The sequence below is a fragment of the Sminthopsis crassicaudata genome, chromosome 3 (assembly GCF_048593235.1).
Source record: "Sminthopsis crassicaudata isolate SCR6 chromosome 3, ASM4859323v1, whole genome shotgun sequence".
Lineage (NCBI taxonomy): Eukaryota > Metazoa > Chordata > Mammalia > Dasyuromorphia > Dasyuridae > Sminthopsis > Sminthopsis crassicaudata.
Window position 1 is genome coordinate 432749146 of NC_133619.1, and position 15985 is coordinate 432765130.

The following is a 15985-nucleotide window of genomic DNA, read 5'->3' on the forward strand; positions in this document are numbered from 1 at the left end:
ACTTAGGTATATGACAAGTTCTCTCTACTGACCATTCTTTTCCTTGATTAGTCATAGTAATTGTCTAATAAAGAAATAATTAACTCAGGTTGTTATCTCCTAGCTGATTATGAGCTGTTGATGAAGTCACAGCATGAAATGCTTTACCAAACGCAAATGACTGCATTTGTTCAAGAACCCAAAGTTGGGGAGATGGCACCTGGATTCCCCTACCCTGAATATGAAAAAGAATATGAAAAAGAACAAGCCTTGATTAGGAAGAAAATGGCTAAGGATACTGTTCTGATCAGATCTTTTGTAGAGGACCAGGTAAGGAGAATAATATTCATCTCTACTTCATATTTTGTTCTTATTATTTCTGTTCTGCTTGTGATAATTTTCCATCTTAAATGGGGATGAGAATGGAAGGGGACTTTAGGATATGTGATGGTGAAACAAGATATTTCCAAATAAATTTGCAACAGCATTCCTTTATTTTATGACATTTCTCATGGGCAGATCATCCCCATTCATTAAAGAACAAAGCAATGAAATTAAACCTTCATTGCTAATATTTTCTAAATGAAGCAGAATAGATGCTCCTACTTAAAGGGAAACGTGAAAAAAAATCATCATTCTTGGAAGCCTTTGAGTATAGAATATAAAAATTATGCATTGGAAATCTTTCTTTAAAAATGCAACTGTTAATTCTTTCTGCATAGGAATTCCATATTTCTTCCTTTGAAGAGAGACTTATTAAAGAAATTGAATATAGAATTATAAAGACAACATTAGAAGAACTTCTTGAAGAAGATGGTGAAGAAAAGATGTCAGTTGACATTGCTGAATCTGAAACTATTGAAGCAGGATTTGACTTAAGGATAAAGAATTATAGAGTAGTTGAGGGAATGAGTGCTACTTTCCATTGCAAGATGTCTGGATATCCATTACCCAAGGTAACATGAAAAAAGAACCCACCATATGTCTATGTATCATAAAGATTGAGTACAAGTTGGTTGTGATACAATTGTTTTCAATGGATTCTCTCCATGAATATTTTTATTAACAGATTGCATGGTACAAAGATGGCAAACGCATCAAACATGGTGAACATTATCAAATGGACTTTCTTCAGGATGGCAGGGCTAGTCTGCGCTTACCTGTTGTTCTTCCAGAAGATGAAGGAATCTATACAGCATTTGCTAGCAATATCAAAGGGAATGCAATTTGCTCAGGCAAACTTTATGTGGAACCTTCTGCACCATTTGGCGCTCCATCTTATATGCCAACACCAGATGCCATGAGCAGAATTCGGTAAGGTTTTGGGTTATTACATGTTTATCTGATCTGGTGATTGGATCTTAAGGTACTTTTCAACAGTCTCACTAATGAATTATAACTAAATGAAATGAAAATAAGATAAAGTTGGCAAAGCTCATTGCTCTAGATATAGATATTAATAAAAGCATAAATAGAAATCAGGAATTTTTGCTTCCATGCCCCATGTTATAATCATCACTCTTCTTTTTCCACTACCTTGGAATATTGTCCATGGAAGGTGCATTTTATATAGCTAATTGTATCCTATGGCAGGTATAGTGCTGGACTTAAAATAAAGAAGATCTGAGTTCAAGTCCTACCTCAATTACTTGTTAGTTAGGTGACTAGCTGAGTGTAAGGTTCTTCATCTGTAAAATGTGGGTAATAATAGCACCTACTTCACAGGAATGTTGTAAAGATCAAATTAAATAATATGTATGAAGTGCACTGCAAAGCTTAAAGTGCGGTATTGTTGCAAACTCTTAAATTGTCTTTAATTTGTTCAAATTTAATAAAAATCTTTGCCCTTTTGATAATTGAAATATAGACCTAACAAATGAAGGAAGGAAAAAAAATACATTGGATTATTTTCCTTTATGCCTTTTAAAGTGATTTGTTGTCTTATATTTTCCAGATCGGTCTCTCCTCGTTCCTTAAGCCGTTCTCCTGCCCGTATGTCTCCTGCTTATATGTCTCCTGCCCGAATGTCTCCTGCCCGAATGAGTCCAGCCCGCATGTCGCCTGCACGTATTTCTCCAGGACGGCGTCTGGATGAAACAGATGAGTCACAACTGGAAAGACTTTATAAACCTGTCTTCGTATTAAAGCCCACTTCATTCAAATGTTTAGAAGGACAGACTGCCAGATTTGACTTAAAAGTTGTTGGCAGACCTATGCCAGAAACATTCTGGTTTCATAATGGTATGTTATACATTTCACTCAATGAATAACAACCTCAAAAATAAATTTATGGGATGATCTGACAATTGAAGCACCCCTGAACATACATTTTCCTTCCATTTTTATAGGCCAACAGATTGTCAATGACTTTACCCATAAAGTAGTAATTAAAGAAGACGGTACACAGTCACTGATCATTGTTCCTGCAACACCTGATGATTCAGGAGAATGGACAGTGGTTGCACAAAACCGAGCAGGGAAATCATCTATCTCAATGACTTTAACTGTTGAAGGTATTGTTTGTGAAAACAGAAAGCCACATGATCAGGGTGGGAGGGGGATTACAAAGAATATTTCAGTGTCACTCACTCTGTGGTGATCTTATTGTTCTAGCTGTGGAACACCTAGTGAAACCGATGTTTGTGGAAAAACTGAAAAACATCAATGTAAAGGAAGGTTCTAGACTTGAGATGAAGGTCAGGGCTACTGGCAATCCAAATCCTGATATTGTTTGGTTGAAAAACAGTGACATTATTGTACCCCATAAATATCCAAAGATCAAGTAAGTTTGTGGAAGATTATTTTTAGAGCCATTATACAATTTCAATAACCATTCCATTTATATTAACATATTTTTACGTGTATTATAGAATTGAAGGAGTCAAGGGAGAAGCTTCCCTAAAAATTGATTCTACTGTCAGCCATGATTCTGCATGGTATACTGCAACAGCTATCAACAAAGCTGGTCGAGACACCACAAGATGTAAAGTCAATGTTGAAGTTGACTTTGCAGAACCTGAACCAGAAAGAAAACTAATTATTCCACGTGGAACATACCGAGCTAAGGAGATTGCAGCACCAGAACTGGAGCCTCTTCATTTACGATATGGTCAAGAGCAATGGGAAGAGGGAGACCTCTATGACAAGGAGAAACAACAGAAACCATTCTTTAAGAAAAAACTTACCTCTTTAAGGCTCAAACGCTTTGGACCTGCTCACTTTGAATGCAGACTCACACCAATTGGTGATCCAACCATGGTTGTTGAATGGCTCCATGATGGCAAGCCACTGGAAGCAGCCAACAGGCTTCGCATGATCAATGAATTTGGATATTGCAGTCTTGACTATGGAGTTGCCTACTCCAGGGATAGTGGTGTTATCACTTGCAGAGCCAGTAATAAATATGGAACTGATCACACCTCCGCCACCCTTATTGTTAAAGATGAGAAAAGTCTTGTTGAAGAATCTCAGTTACCCGAAGGGAGGAAGGGATTGCAAAGAATTGAGGAACTAGAGAGGATGGCCCATGAGGGTGCACTTACTGGAGTAACAACAGACCAAAAAGAGAAGCAAAAGCCTGACATTGTTTTGTTTCCAGAGCCAGTCCGAGTACTTGAAGGAGAAACTGCTCGGTTCCGCTGCCGTGTTACAGGCTACCCCCAGCCCAAGGTGAACTGGTATCTCAACGGACAACTCATTCGCAAAAGCAAAAGGTTTAGAGTGCGTTATGATGGCATTTATTATCTTGACATAGTAGATTGCAAATCCTATGACACAGGTGAAGTCAGAGTCACTGCCGAAAACCCTGAAGGAGTGACTGAACATAAAGTAAAACTGGAGATTGAACAGAGAGAAGACTTTCGGTCTGTCCTTCGTAGAGCCCCTGAACACAAGCCTGAAATTCAGTATCATGAACCTGGAAAACTTCAGTTTGAGGTTCAGAAGGTAGATAAACCTGTGGATACCAAAGAAACCAAAGAAGTAGTAAAACTGAAAAGAGCTGAACGAATCACCCATGAGAAGGTGTCCGAAGAGTCAGAAGAGTTACGGAGTAAATTCAAACGCAGAACAGAGGAAGGATACTACGAGGCCATTACAGCAGTAGAGCTCAAATCTAGGAAGAAAGATGAGTCCTATGAAGAGCTGCTAAAGAAGACAAAGGATGAACTTCTCCACTGGACCAAAGAGTTAACTGAGGAAGAGAAGAAAGCCCTCATGGAGGAAGGCAAAATCACAATCCCAACCTTTAAACCAGATAGAATTGAACTTAGTCCAAGTATGGAGGCTCCCAAAATCTTAGAACGAATTCAAAGCCAAACAGTAGGCCAAGGAACCGATGCCCATTTTCGGGTTAGAGTAGTGGGGAAACCAGACCCTGAATGTGAATGGTATAAAAATGGAGTCAAGATTGAACGATCTGACCGGATCTACTGGTATTGGCCAGAAGATAATGTTTGTGAATTGGTTATAAGAGACGTGACAGCTGAAGATTCAGCCAGCATCATGGTGAAAGCCATCAACATAGCTGGGGAGACCTCAAGTCATGCTTTCTTGCTTGTCCAAGGTAACTCAGAATTATTTTCTGTTGTGACTCTACCACATATGGATCAGTACTTTTCTTTCCTTTTTACCCAAATTATACATTTTATGTAACTTTTCCAATTTCTTTTCTTTTTTAGCCAAACAGTTGGTCACTTTCACACAGGAACTGCAAGATGTTGTTGCTAAGGAAAAAGACACCATGGCAACCTTTGAATGTGAAACTTCAGAGCCATTTGTCAAAGTGAAATGGTTTAAGGATGGTGTGGAGATTCATTCTGGAGATAAATATAGAATGCACTCTGACAGAAAGGTCCATTTTCTTTCTGTACTGACAATTGACATGTCTGATGCTGAGGACTACAGCTGTGTACTTGCAGAAGATGAAAACATAAAAACAACAGCTAAACTCCTTGTTGAAGGTAGAAAAGAAAGGATTTGTTTTCTTTCCTAACTTTTTTTCATGTAACTCTTGCAGATTTTCTTTTTTTAAAGGAACTCATTTGTGAATTGTGTATAATAAGCCAAAAGCCCAAATCTCCAGACTATATTTGTATTTCTAAATATATCTGAAAGTACTTCATAAGCAGCCTAAAAAAAGGAACAGGAGTAAACTCTGTTCAACTTTGTGGTTTCAAAACCAATTTGGTGATTTGGTGATATTTTTTTTCCTCAAAATTTAAATTTTTCATTAAGTTCAACAAAATAGTTAAACTGGAAGAACTCCCAAGATCACTTTGTTACCTTATTTTATTGATAGTAAAACTAAAGAGCAAAGAAATTAAGTAATTCTTAGAAAATTCCCCAGCTAGTCATTTACAGATTCAGGAGTAAAAGCTAGTTCTCTCCACCAGTCTAGTACTCTTTCTTCTAAGACACACTGACTCCGTTTGCCCAGCAACATTCTAGCCCAGTACCATGTCTGTGTCATAAAAGGAATTTGGTAGGACTCCTTCATCCTCTATTTTTTCAAATAGTTTGTGAAACATTGGGGCTAATTTTTCTTTAAATGTTTGGTAGAATTCACATGTAAATCCATCTGGTCCTGGGGATTTTTCCTGGGGAGTTGATTAGTAGCTTGTTCTATATCTTTTTCTGAAATGGGACTATTTAAGCAATTTCTCTCCTCCTCTGTTAATCTAGGAAACCTATATTTTTGGAGAAAGTCATCCATTTCACTTAAGTTATCAAATTTATCAAATTTATTGGCATAAAGTTGGGCAAAGTAACTCCTTATTATTTCACTAATTTCCTATTCATTGGTGGAAAGATCCCCCTTTTCATTGTAAGACTAACAATTTGATTTTCCTCTTTTCTTTTTCTGATCTGATTTACCAAAGGTTTATCTATTTTACTGGCTTTTTCATAAAACCAACTCGTGGTTTTATTTATTAATTCAATAGTTTTTTTTGATAATTTTTTTTTTTTTACTCCAGGTGCAGTTGTTGAGTTTGTAAAAGAACTTCAGGATATCGAAGTGCCAGAGTCTTTTTCAGGAGAGCTAGAATGCATCATTTCCCCTGAAAATGTGGATGGCAAATGGTATCATGGTGATGTAGAACTCAAATCCAATGGAAAATACACTATTACATCTCGCCGTGGTCGTCAGAATCTCACTGTCAAGGATGTAACTAAGGAAGACCAGGGTGAATATAGCTTTGTTGTAGATGGGAAAAAGACCAGCTGCCATCTAAAGATGAAACGTAAGCCTTCCCATATCAATTTCAAACTGATGCAATTGCATTTATTTTGAATCAGTGATATAATTGTAATTTTCTTTTTTGTCCTTGATATAATCCACAGCCCGCCCGATAGCTATCCTCCAAGGACTCAGTGATCAAAAAGTCTGTGAAGGTGACATTGTTCAGCTTGAAGTTAAGGTTTCTTTGGAAAATGTGGAAGGTGTCTGGATGAAAGATGGCCAGGAAGTGGAACCCAATGATCGGATCCACATTGTGATAGATAAGCAATCACATATGTTACTCATTGAGGACATGGCCAAAGAAGATGCTGGACATTATTCCTTCACCATTCCTGCGCTAGGACTTTCAACCAGCGGACGAGTCTCTGTTTACAGTAAGCATACTCACCATTTCTATTTCCTATAAATATATGATTTGAGGATCTCTGGAGAAATTTTTTTTTAATCTTTTCATGCTGCTCATTTACTTTTGTTGTGGTTTTATAGGTGTTGATGTAATAACGCCTCTAAAAGATGTCAGTGTTATTGAGGGCACAAAGGCTGTCCTAGAATGCAAAGTCTCTGTTCCTGATGTATCTTCTGTTAAATGGTATCTAAATGATGAACAAATCAAACCTGATGATCGTGTTCAAGCAGTCATTAAAGGAACTAAACAACGGCTAGTGCTTAATCGAACTTATGCTTCAGATGAAGGACCTTACAAGTTGATGGTTGGCAGAGTTGAAACTAGTTGCAATCTCACTGTAGAAAGTAAGAGTTCTTTCATTCATCCAAAGTAGATTAAAATCAACTTTCCTAATTCAGTAATATCTAAGCAAATTATACTTTTCATTTCCAGAAATCAAAATCATCAAAGGTCTCCAAGACCTGACCTGCACAGAAACCCAAAATGTTGTCTTTGAGGTGGAGCTTTCTCATGCTGGAATTGATGTCTTATGGAATTTTAAGGATAAAGAGATCAAACCTAGTTCTAAATACAAAATTGAAGCTCATGGAAAAATATATAAATTGACAGTCTTAAATATGATGAAAGATGATGAAGGACAATATACATTTTATGCAGGAGAAAATATGACATCTGGAAAACTTACAGTAGCAGGTTAGCAAATTAACAAACTATTTTGTGGGGGCAGGGGATTTAACTTTAACATAAGAAAATTAATCTTACAGTTTAACTTCCTAGTATAGTATTATTTTATTTCTAATTTTTTTCTTTCCTTTTCCTTTTCTTTCTTTTATGACTTTATTTTTGTAAATATACAATTTGTATATATGATTAAAGCAAACGATTTCTGTTAATTTTTTAACTACATAGTGAGGAAATAAGGGATGATAAACTCAGATGGATCATGCATTCCTTAGAAATTCTTAGCTTTATTTTTTTTGAGCCAAGTCTTACATCCCTCTGCATCTTTGCAGAGGTAGGGAATTATGGGTATATACCACTGCCTATATCTCACATTTTAATACATCAGGTTTTTTGCTGAACTCTTTTTCCCCTCTTATTCTTTGTCATAAGATGATTCCCAGACTGTTATGGGTCATTGGGAAATGTTGATGATATGAAAACAAAAGATAATAATAAAAATTTATTCTAACATGCTTTAAAATATTAAAATGTTTCTGATACTATTCCATCTTTCATATTTGTCCATCTTCCCAAAATATCCTTTCCTCATCCCTTTCCCCAAGTTGCACTTTTGCTATTTCAACCATCATTCAAGACCCAGCTCCCAAATCATCTCCCCCATTAAGCTTTATCTAATGTCTTTAGCCAGTAATCATTTCTCTCCTCTCTGTATAATGCATTCTTTGTAACTTTTATTTGATACTTATCTAGTTAAATTGGTATTAAATTTTGTGTACATGTCTTTTCTCCTTGAGAGACTACAGATTGCTAGAAGGCACAGATATGCTGTTCACTTTTTATCTTCCCAGTGCTTATTAGATTGTGTAGTATATTCTCTCTCTCTCTCTCTCTCTTTCTCTCTCTCTCTCTCTCTCTCTCTCTCTCTCTCTCTCTCTCTCTCTCTCTCTCTCTCTCTCTCTCTCTCTCCCCCCCTCTCTCTCTCTGTATATGTATATGTGTATATATATATATGATTAAAATTAATCAAATAGATAAAATGTAATTTTACTAATACAAGTTAAATTTTATTGAATTCAAATTCATTGATTAAAAGTAAATTTAAATTATTCATTAACTTAATAAAAAATCTGTACTTATATCATTCCACAGGAGGAGCTATTTCCAAGCCACTCACTGATCAAACAGTAGCTGAATCCCAGGAAGCTGTGTTTGAATGTGAAGTTGCCAACCCAGATTCAGAAGGGGAATGGCTCAAAGATGGCAAACCATTAACAATGAATAACAATATCAAAAGTGAAGCTGAGCATCATAAAAGGAGGCTTATTATTGTGGCCACAAAATTAGATGATATTGCAGAATATACCTATAAAGTGGCCACCTCTAAGACATCTGCCAAACTCAAAGTTGAAGGTCAGTGGTTTTGTCATTTTGATTCTTGCTTTTAAAATCATTGTTTCTTCTAATCCATGTTTTTCCTTATACCCCAAGTTGAGAACAATTTTCCCACTTGGACTTTTCACAAAGCTTTGTTTTATATAAACTTATTATTTAATAATATGCATTATGTTAGTGCCTTCCTCACTAGTAAGCTCTATAATAGGAGGTACTATGTCTTATCCAAAATTCGTGCCTCCTCCTTCTGCACATTTTCAATCATAGTGCTCTGAAAACAGTATTTAATAAATATTTGAATGAATATTAGTTTAATATTTAATTACATTCTTTTGAGGGGGCATGTCTGCTTTATGTATAATTATTTATCTGATATAGCAAAATCATTGCAGAGCTTTTCCCCTCTGTTTTGTACACCTATGCAATAGTTTAAGTGCCATATGGGAGACATGGAAGCAGGAAGATGAAGTAACACATATGTGATATGATGACATCCTGACATTCTACTTACTAGTTCTTTTTGTTTTAATTAAATCAGTGTGATTTCATAAATCCTTCTCTTATTTTTGCCACCTCCCAATCAGTTTTTGGCATTGATAGAGATAACAAAGTTTAATTTTTACAAACATTGTAAAATATTTATGTACTTATTGTCTTCAAGGCTTTATATGGTCAAAGGAACTCAAAGATTCCATAAATAATGTCTAGGGGCCTTTTGAAAGAGAGATATTACATAATCTCAAAATGTTTGAATCACTGTTTTTTATCAATGTGGTCCCATAATAGAACAGATTGCCTAACATTTTAGTTCAAGCCTTTTGCACAAGGAGGTAGATCACTTTCATTTTCCAAACCAATCATGCTTTTGTCTTTCAGCTGTCAAAATAAAGAAGACACTAAAGAACTTAACTGTGACGGAAACACAAGATGCTATTTTTACTATTGAACTGACCCATCCTGATGTGAAAGGAGTTCAGTGGATTAAAAATGGTGTTTTGCTGCAGTCAAATGACAAATACGAAATCTCAGTGAAAGGAAACATTTATACACTAAAAATTAAAAACTGTGCTATTGTCGATGAGTCTGTTTATGGTTTTAAGCTTGGGAGGCTGGGAGCCAGTGCCAGACTTCATGTGGAAAGTAAGTCAGCATGGAAACACTTTACAAACTGATTCATGGATTATATCTCATTAAGCCAAGTCCACCACTGACTTGTTTTGAACTTTGTTTCTTAGCTGTCAAGATCATCAAAAAACCAAAGGATGTGACCGCTTTGGAAAATGCCACTGTTGCTTTTGAAGTGAGTGTTTCCCATGACACTGTTCCTGTCAAATGGTTCCATAAGAATGTGGAGATTAAACCAAGTGACAAACACAGGCTTGTTTCTGAGCGAAAGGTTCACAAATTGATGCTGCAGAATATTGCTCCCTCTGATGCTGGAGAATATACAGCTATGGTTGGACAACTTGAGTGCAAAGCTAAACTCTTTGTGGAGAGTAAGTGTTTTGTTCCTTTCACTTTCCTCTGGTAAACCCTTTGTTTTGTTTTGTTTTCATCCAGTTTTTCTTTTGATAACTGTGTCATTCTCTGCCTTTTCATAGCTTTACACATTACAAAGACCATGAAAAACATCCAGGTACCTGAAACCAAAACAGCCTCTTTTGAATGTGAGGTATCCCATTTCAACGTCCCTTCCATGTGGCTGAAGAATGGTGTAGAGATTGAAATGAGTGAGAAGTTTAAGATAGTTGTGCAAGGAAAGCTTCACCAGCTGATCATCATGAATACAAGCACTGAGGATTCTGCTGAATATACTTTTGTCTGTGGAAATGATCAAGTCAGTGCCACTCTGAAAGTGACACGTAAGTCAAGGGAAAAGTTAATGGAGATCAAAAAGCATCGGATGTTCAGTGTCCCCTAACTTTTCTTAACATTGTCCTCTATAGTTGCTTGGGAATTTAATGAGTGAGGGTATATTTGGCTCACCATTTTCTGAAGTTCCATTACTTTCACGTAGCTTAAATTTCCAGGAAAGAAAAACACCAAGGCCCCACCTCAAAGGCTCTCAATTCAACTTAACAAGCATTTATGATAAACCCTATACTAGGTATTATAAATTTTCTTGTGTTATAGCTCCATTTGAAAATATGATGAGGTTTATGGATGCTTTTTAGAAAAATATTTTAAATGTATAAAATAAAATTCATAAGATTACAGGTAAACACTTATCAAAATATTTTTTTAAATTAAGTTTACAGACCCCAGGTTAAACAAGAACATTGTTCTATACTTTAACAGACTTTGGAGAAGACAAAAAATGAAAACAATCCCCACACTCAAAAATCATATATTTTGCTTTCTACCATTCTTTTCCTATTTGCTCTACAATCCAAATCAGCAAGTCTTTAATGAGCACCTACTCCATTGCAAGTCATACCAAAAATGGTGACTCTTGTCAGCTTGAAACTATATTGAATTCCATGTTTGTCAAATACCACACACATTCTAAAATCTCAGTGTAAAGTTGTTTTAATTTAGTTAGAGTGAAAGACAATCATACTATGTTTTCCTGAAGATTTTCCTTCATTCTTCTCCTAAAATAACCAAGAACATACAAACATAAAACCTGTCTGAATTTTCTCTCCTTTTTAGCAATCTTGATCACATCCATGTTGAAAGATATCAATGCTGAAGAAAAGGACACTATTACCTTTGAAGTAACTGTGAACTATGAAGGCATTACTTATAAATGGTTAAAGAATGGAGTGGAGATAAAATCAACTGACAGATGCCAGATGAGAACCAAGAAACTCACACACTCTCTGAACATCAGGAATGTCCATTTTGGGGATGCTGCTGAGTACACTTTTGTGGCTGGAAAAGCCACATCAACAGCTACCCTTTATGTGGAAGGTAATCTTTCACAATTAGGATGTTTGAGAAGCATTATAACTTCTTTCAAGATGTTATGCAAAATGCTTAACCATATTTCCATGTTGTTTTCCCAGCTCGTCACATTGAATTTAGGAAACATATTAAGGATATTAAAGTTCTTGAGAAGAAAAGAGCCATGTTTGAATGTGAAATTTCTGAACCTGACATCACTGTACAATGGATGAAAGATGGACAAGAACTACAAATTGCTGACAGGTGATCCTTTGGACAGAACAACCTTGCCCTGATAATTACTAACAATCTTTCTTTCTATATTTGTGTGGATCTGCTATCTCAAGTCATAGATCATTCTCTTCCCTCCTCATCCAATGCAATTAATTATTCAGAGAGTATTTCACAACATATTAGAGGTTTTCTTTTTGTTATTTAAATATTTTGTGATTATCAATAGTGCAAAATATGAGGCAGTATTGTTCAATGGATGGTGCTTAAAACACCTGTGTTCATATCCTATTTCTAATGTTTACTACCTGTGTGACTTTGGGCAAATAACCCCTCTTCAAATCAGTTTCCTTATTTATAAAATGAGGAAGTTGAAATAGGTAATCTCTGAAGTGCTTTTCAGCTTTTCATCTTTGACCCTGTGATCCAGGCTCTCAGTTTGTCATTGCTCACTCTTGCTTTCTGACTGATCCAGCTGATCAGATATACCTTTCATGTCATTGTTTTCACTCCTTTTGGTAATATATTCAACCTACTCACACTCAACAGAGTTATTTCCACTGCTGTTTGGATCAGCTGAAAACTTGATCCCTCAGAGACACAATGCAAAGTCACTCCATATCACTAGGTTAATAGTATTGATGATAATAATAACAACAATAAAACAGTTGAGTGACACAATGGTCAGTATGCTAAGCCTGGAGTCAGAAAGACCTAAGTTTACATCCAGACTCAGACACTTAGTAGTTGTGTTACACTGGTCACTAATTCTCTGTCTGCCTTAGTTTCCTCAAGTTATATTAGGGATAGTAATAGTCCATCTTGTGAAAATAAAATGATATAATATGTGGCAAGTGCTTAGGACATAGTCACCATTTAATAAATGTTTTCTTCCTTCCTTTCTTCCTTCCTCCTTCACTCCTTTCCTCTCTTCCTTTCTTAATAAATGCCTGTTTTTCCTTTCTTCCTTCTCTCTCATCCTTCTCTCCCTCCCTCCTTCCCTTCTTTCTTTCCTTCCTTTCTCCCTCCTTCCTTTTTCTTGTCTTTCTCCCTCCCTCCTTCCCTTCCTTCTTTTCTTCTTTCTTTCCTTTCTCTCTCTTTCCCTTCCTCTCTTCTTTCTCTCTCCCTCATTTCCCCTTCTTCTCTTCTTCCCTTCCTCCTTCCCTCCCTCCCTCCCTTCCTTCTTTTCTTCTTTCTTTCCTTTCTCTTTCTTTCCCTTCCTCTCTTCTTTCTTTCTCCCTCCTTTCCCCCTTTTCCCTTCTTCCCTTCCTCCTTTCCTTCCTCCCTCCATTTTTTTCTTCCCTCTAATGGTGTTATGGAAAGAACATTGGATTTAGAGTAAAACAACCAGCATTCAAATTCTAGCTCTTCTTCTTACTAACCTTTAGCAAGTCCCTTAGTCTCTCTGGGACTCAGTTTCCTCCCTAGTAAAATATAGAGATTGGCTCAAAGGACCTTTTCAGTTCTATATCGCTAATCTTAACATAATCTCTAATTCTGATTTGAAAAATAATAATATTCATATTAATGTTTTATAATTTATAAGCCTTATACAATTCAGCTCAATTTTATAAATATTATTAAATGCTGTAAATATAAATGCTGTGCTAAGAATATAGAATGAAAAATTCATTTGAGCTTCAAAACTACCCTAGAAGATGGTACAAATATTATAGCCTAAGTTTAGTACTTATATCTTTATGACTTTGGCCAACTCATTTAACTTCTGGTTATAAAAATTTTATTGCTTATAAAATGAGGAATATGGAAGAGCTTCTTAAACTTTTTCACTTACAACCCTTTTTTTGTCCAATAAATTTTTATGTGATCCCATAACAAATCAACATTTACTAATAATAAATTATAATTTTGCAACCTCCATATTCCTCCATATGGGTTTACAATGGGGACTAGATACTCTCTGATGTCACTTCAAAAGCTCATGATCTTTAAAATTCCCAAATATCTTTATGTTGCTACATATTCACACACAATTTTTTATTTCATTCTTCAGAATGAAGATACAGAAGGAGAGATATGTTCATCGCCTTCTCATTCCTTCCACACGCATGTCTGATGCTGGCCAATACACTGTTGTAGCTGGAGGCAACATGTCCACCGCCAACCTCTTTGTTGAAGGACGAGATGTTCGCATTCGTAGCATTCGCAAGGAGGTCCAGGTACTACTGCATGTCTGTTCAGTACATGTGCATAATATAAAATCTCTGGGTGCTTCATTTTAAAAATGCTCAGAAAGTCTTTCCTTGCTAAAAGGATCTATAGATATTAAACATGAGACAAGTGAAAACCATCAGCTATTAATAGTTGTCTGTTATATGAACAGAAGGAAAACCAATAGTTTTTACTTTAACTAGAACCTTGTGAGGAATGTCATTAGCTAATCCCTATTGTTTCAAACTCTTGCACTAACACTAATTTAGATATAGTGTTCATTCATCTAAAGGATTGAGGTGTCCACAGCAACTAGACTTAAATTCTATCATGAAACAGCTGGAGAAGCTTCATTGCCTTGTAAATGACCACTTTATACTCAGTGGGAGAAAAATAAAAGACTCACTTGAATTCTGTTTTTAAAGCAACCAATAGGATCACATGGTAGTCAGTCTGTCATATAAGACAAGGTGACTTTTCCTTGGAAGCTCTCTTTTTGCCCACAGATAGTTGAGAAAAGAGGAGTATTGATATCTTAAAAAACTTCCTATTAGAGCTGGGTCTCAAATTAGTCCTATCTCCTTTTACTTTCATTGTGTTTTTCTCCTTTGTTCTCTGCTACCTTTGCAAAGTTTCTTTTTAAATAAATGCTAGTCCTCTTACATGATATCCTAGTTATGAAAAAGATATTTTAAAAGATAGAAGGCTTGGTCATAGCTGTGCTTTACTAGCATATTAGGATTTCCTGATGATAATTCCAATATTTGAAACATTCATATTATATATGAGTAACTTGCATCTCAGGACACCTGCCCTGAATCATCAAACTAATAAGTGGCCCAGCCTACAGTAGTCAGTTGCAGCTCTTCTACACCCCATCCAGCAATCTTTCCACTAAGCCACCTTTGAACAACACTTGGATCTTATAAGTTTTATTATAAAGAAAAAATAGTCTAATAGGCTCAACTTTTCTTTCTTCAATCAGGGAACAAATTAGTCTCCTAATGATAATGATACCATCTCCCCAAAACAAAGCTTCATTCTGATTTTGATTTAGTATAGATGCCCAATCATCCATCCAATAAGGCAAGCAAAGAGGATGATTTATAACTTGGCCTGTGGTAAATGTCACATACTCTTCAACAGTGAATTCAGAAAGAGGCAAATTGAATGGAAACAAGAACCTTGATTTTTCTATCATTTGCTCTGATCACAGGTCATTGAGAAGCAACGTGCTGTTGTTGAGTTTGAAGTCAATGAAGATGATGTTGATGCCCACTGGTACAAGGATGGCATTGAAATCAACTTTCAGATTCAAGAACGACATCAATATGTAGTGGAAAGAAGAATCCACCGGATGTTTATTAGTGAGACCAAACAAAGTGATGCTGGAGAATACACGTTTGTTGCAGGAAGAAATAGGAGTTCTGTAACTCTCTACGTCAATGGTATGTATAGAGTCCAAAGCATTTTTTCTGATCTAGTCTTACCCACTGAAATTATACTATTTTTAAGGATTTGGGGTTTGCTCTAATTTAGTATTTTTTTTGTGCAATATATATATATATTTTTCCCTATTTCTTCCTTTTTCAAAACAATCCAAAGTGTTTATGTATATATATCATCATACTTTTCTTGAATTTTATTGGTGTTAAAACTGTAGGGCAGATAGATAGTAAAAAAAATCAGTGCCAGCCCTAGCTGAGTACATTTTAGTCAGCCTGAAGTACTGAAAACACTCCCTAAGATTCTTATCTTATATATAAGATATATAAGATATCTAAGATATCATATATATCATGTTGACTTTAGTATTAACACTGAAAAATGAAAAGACCAGCATCCCAGAAATTTATATTAGCATGATGAACATATGGTAACCCATAAGTGATGTGCTCTTAAACATTTAATAATTAGCTTATTAGCCACATTTACAGAAAGAGGAAAAATTGTACTTTAAAATGTTTTAAAGTTTAATCAGCTTTATTTACATT

The 15985-nt window shown here is 35.7% G+C and overlaps 1 protein-coding gene across 1 annotated transcript in view; it reads left to right on the forward strand.

The window, feature by feature from the left end:
* Positions 1-15985, forward strand: part of TTN (titin) — a 322669-nt gene that overhangs the window by 43857 nt on the left and 262827 nt on the right. Inside the window, 20 exon segments of the mRNA XM_074302990.1 lie at positions 104-309; positions 702-935; positions 1049-1293; positions 1934-2220; positions 2328-2492; positions 2593-2761; positions 2850-4543; positions 4659-4940; positions 5955-6221; positions 6322-6594; positions 6707-6970; positions 7059-7319; positions 8460-8720; positions 9579-9842; positions 9938-10198; positions 10304-10564; positions 11355-11615; positions 11711-11852; positions 13834-13999; positions 15208-15439. Coding sequence (XP_074159091.1) covers positions 104-309; positions 702-935; positions 1049-1293; positions 1934-2220; positions 2328-2492; positions 2593-2761; positions 2850-4543; positions 4659-4940; positions 5955-6221; positions 6322-6594; positions 6707-6970; positions 7059-7319; positions 8460-8720; positions 9579-9842; positions 9938-10198; positions 10304-10564; positions 11355-11615; positions 11711-11852; positions 13834-13999; positions 15208-15439 — 6195 coding nt within the window.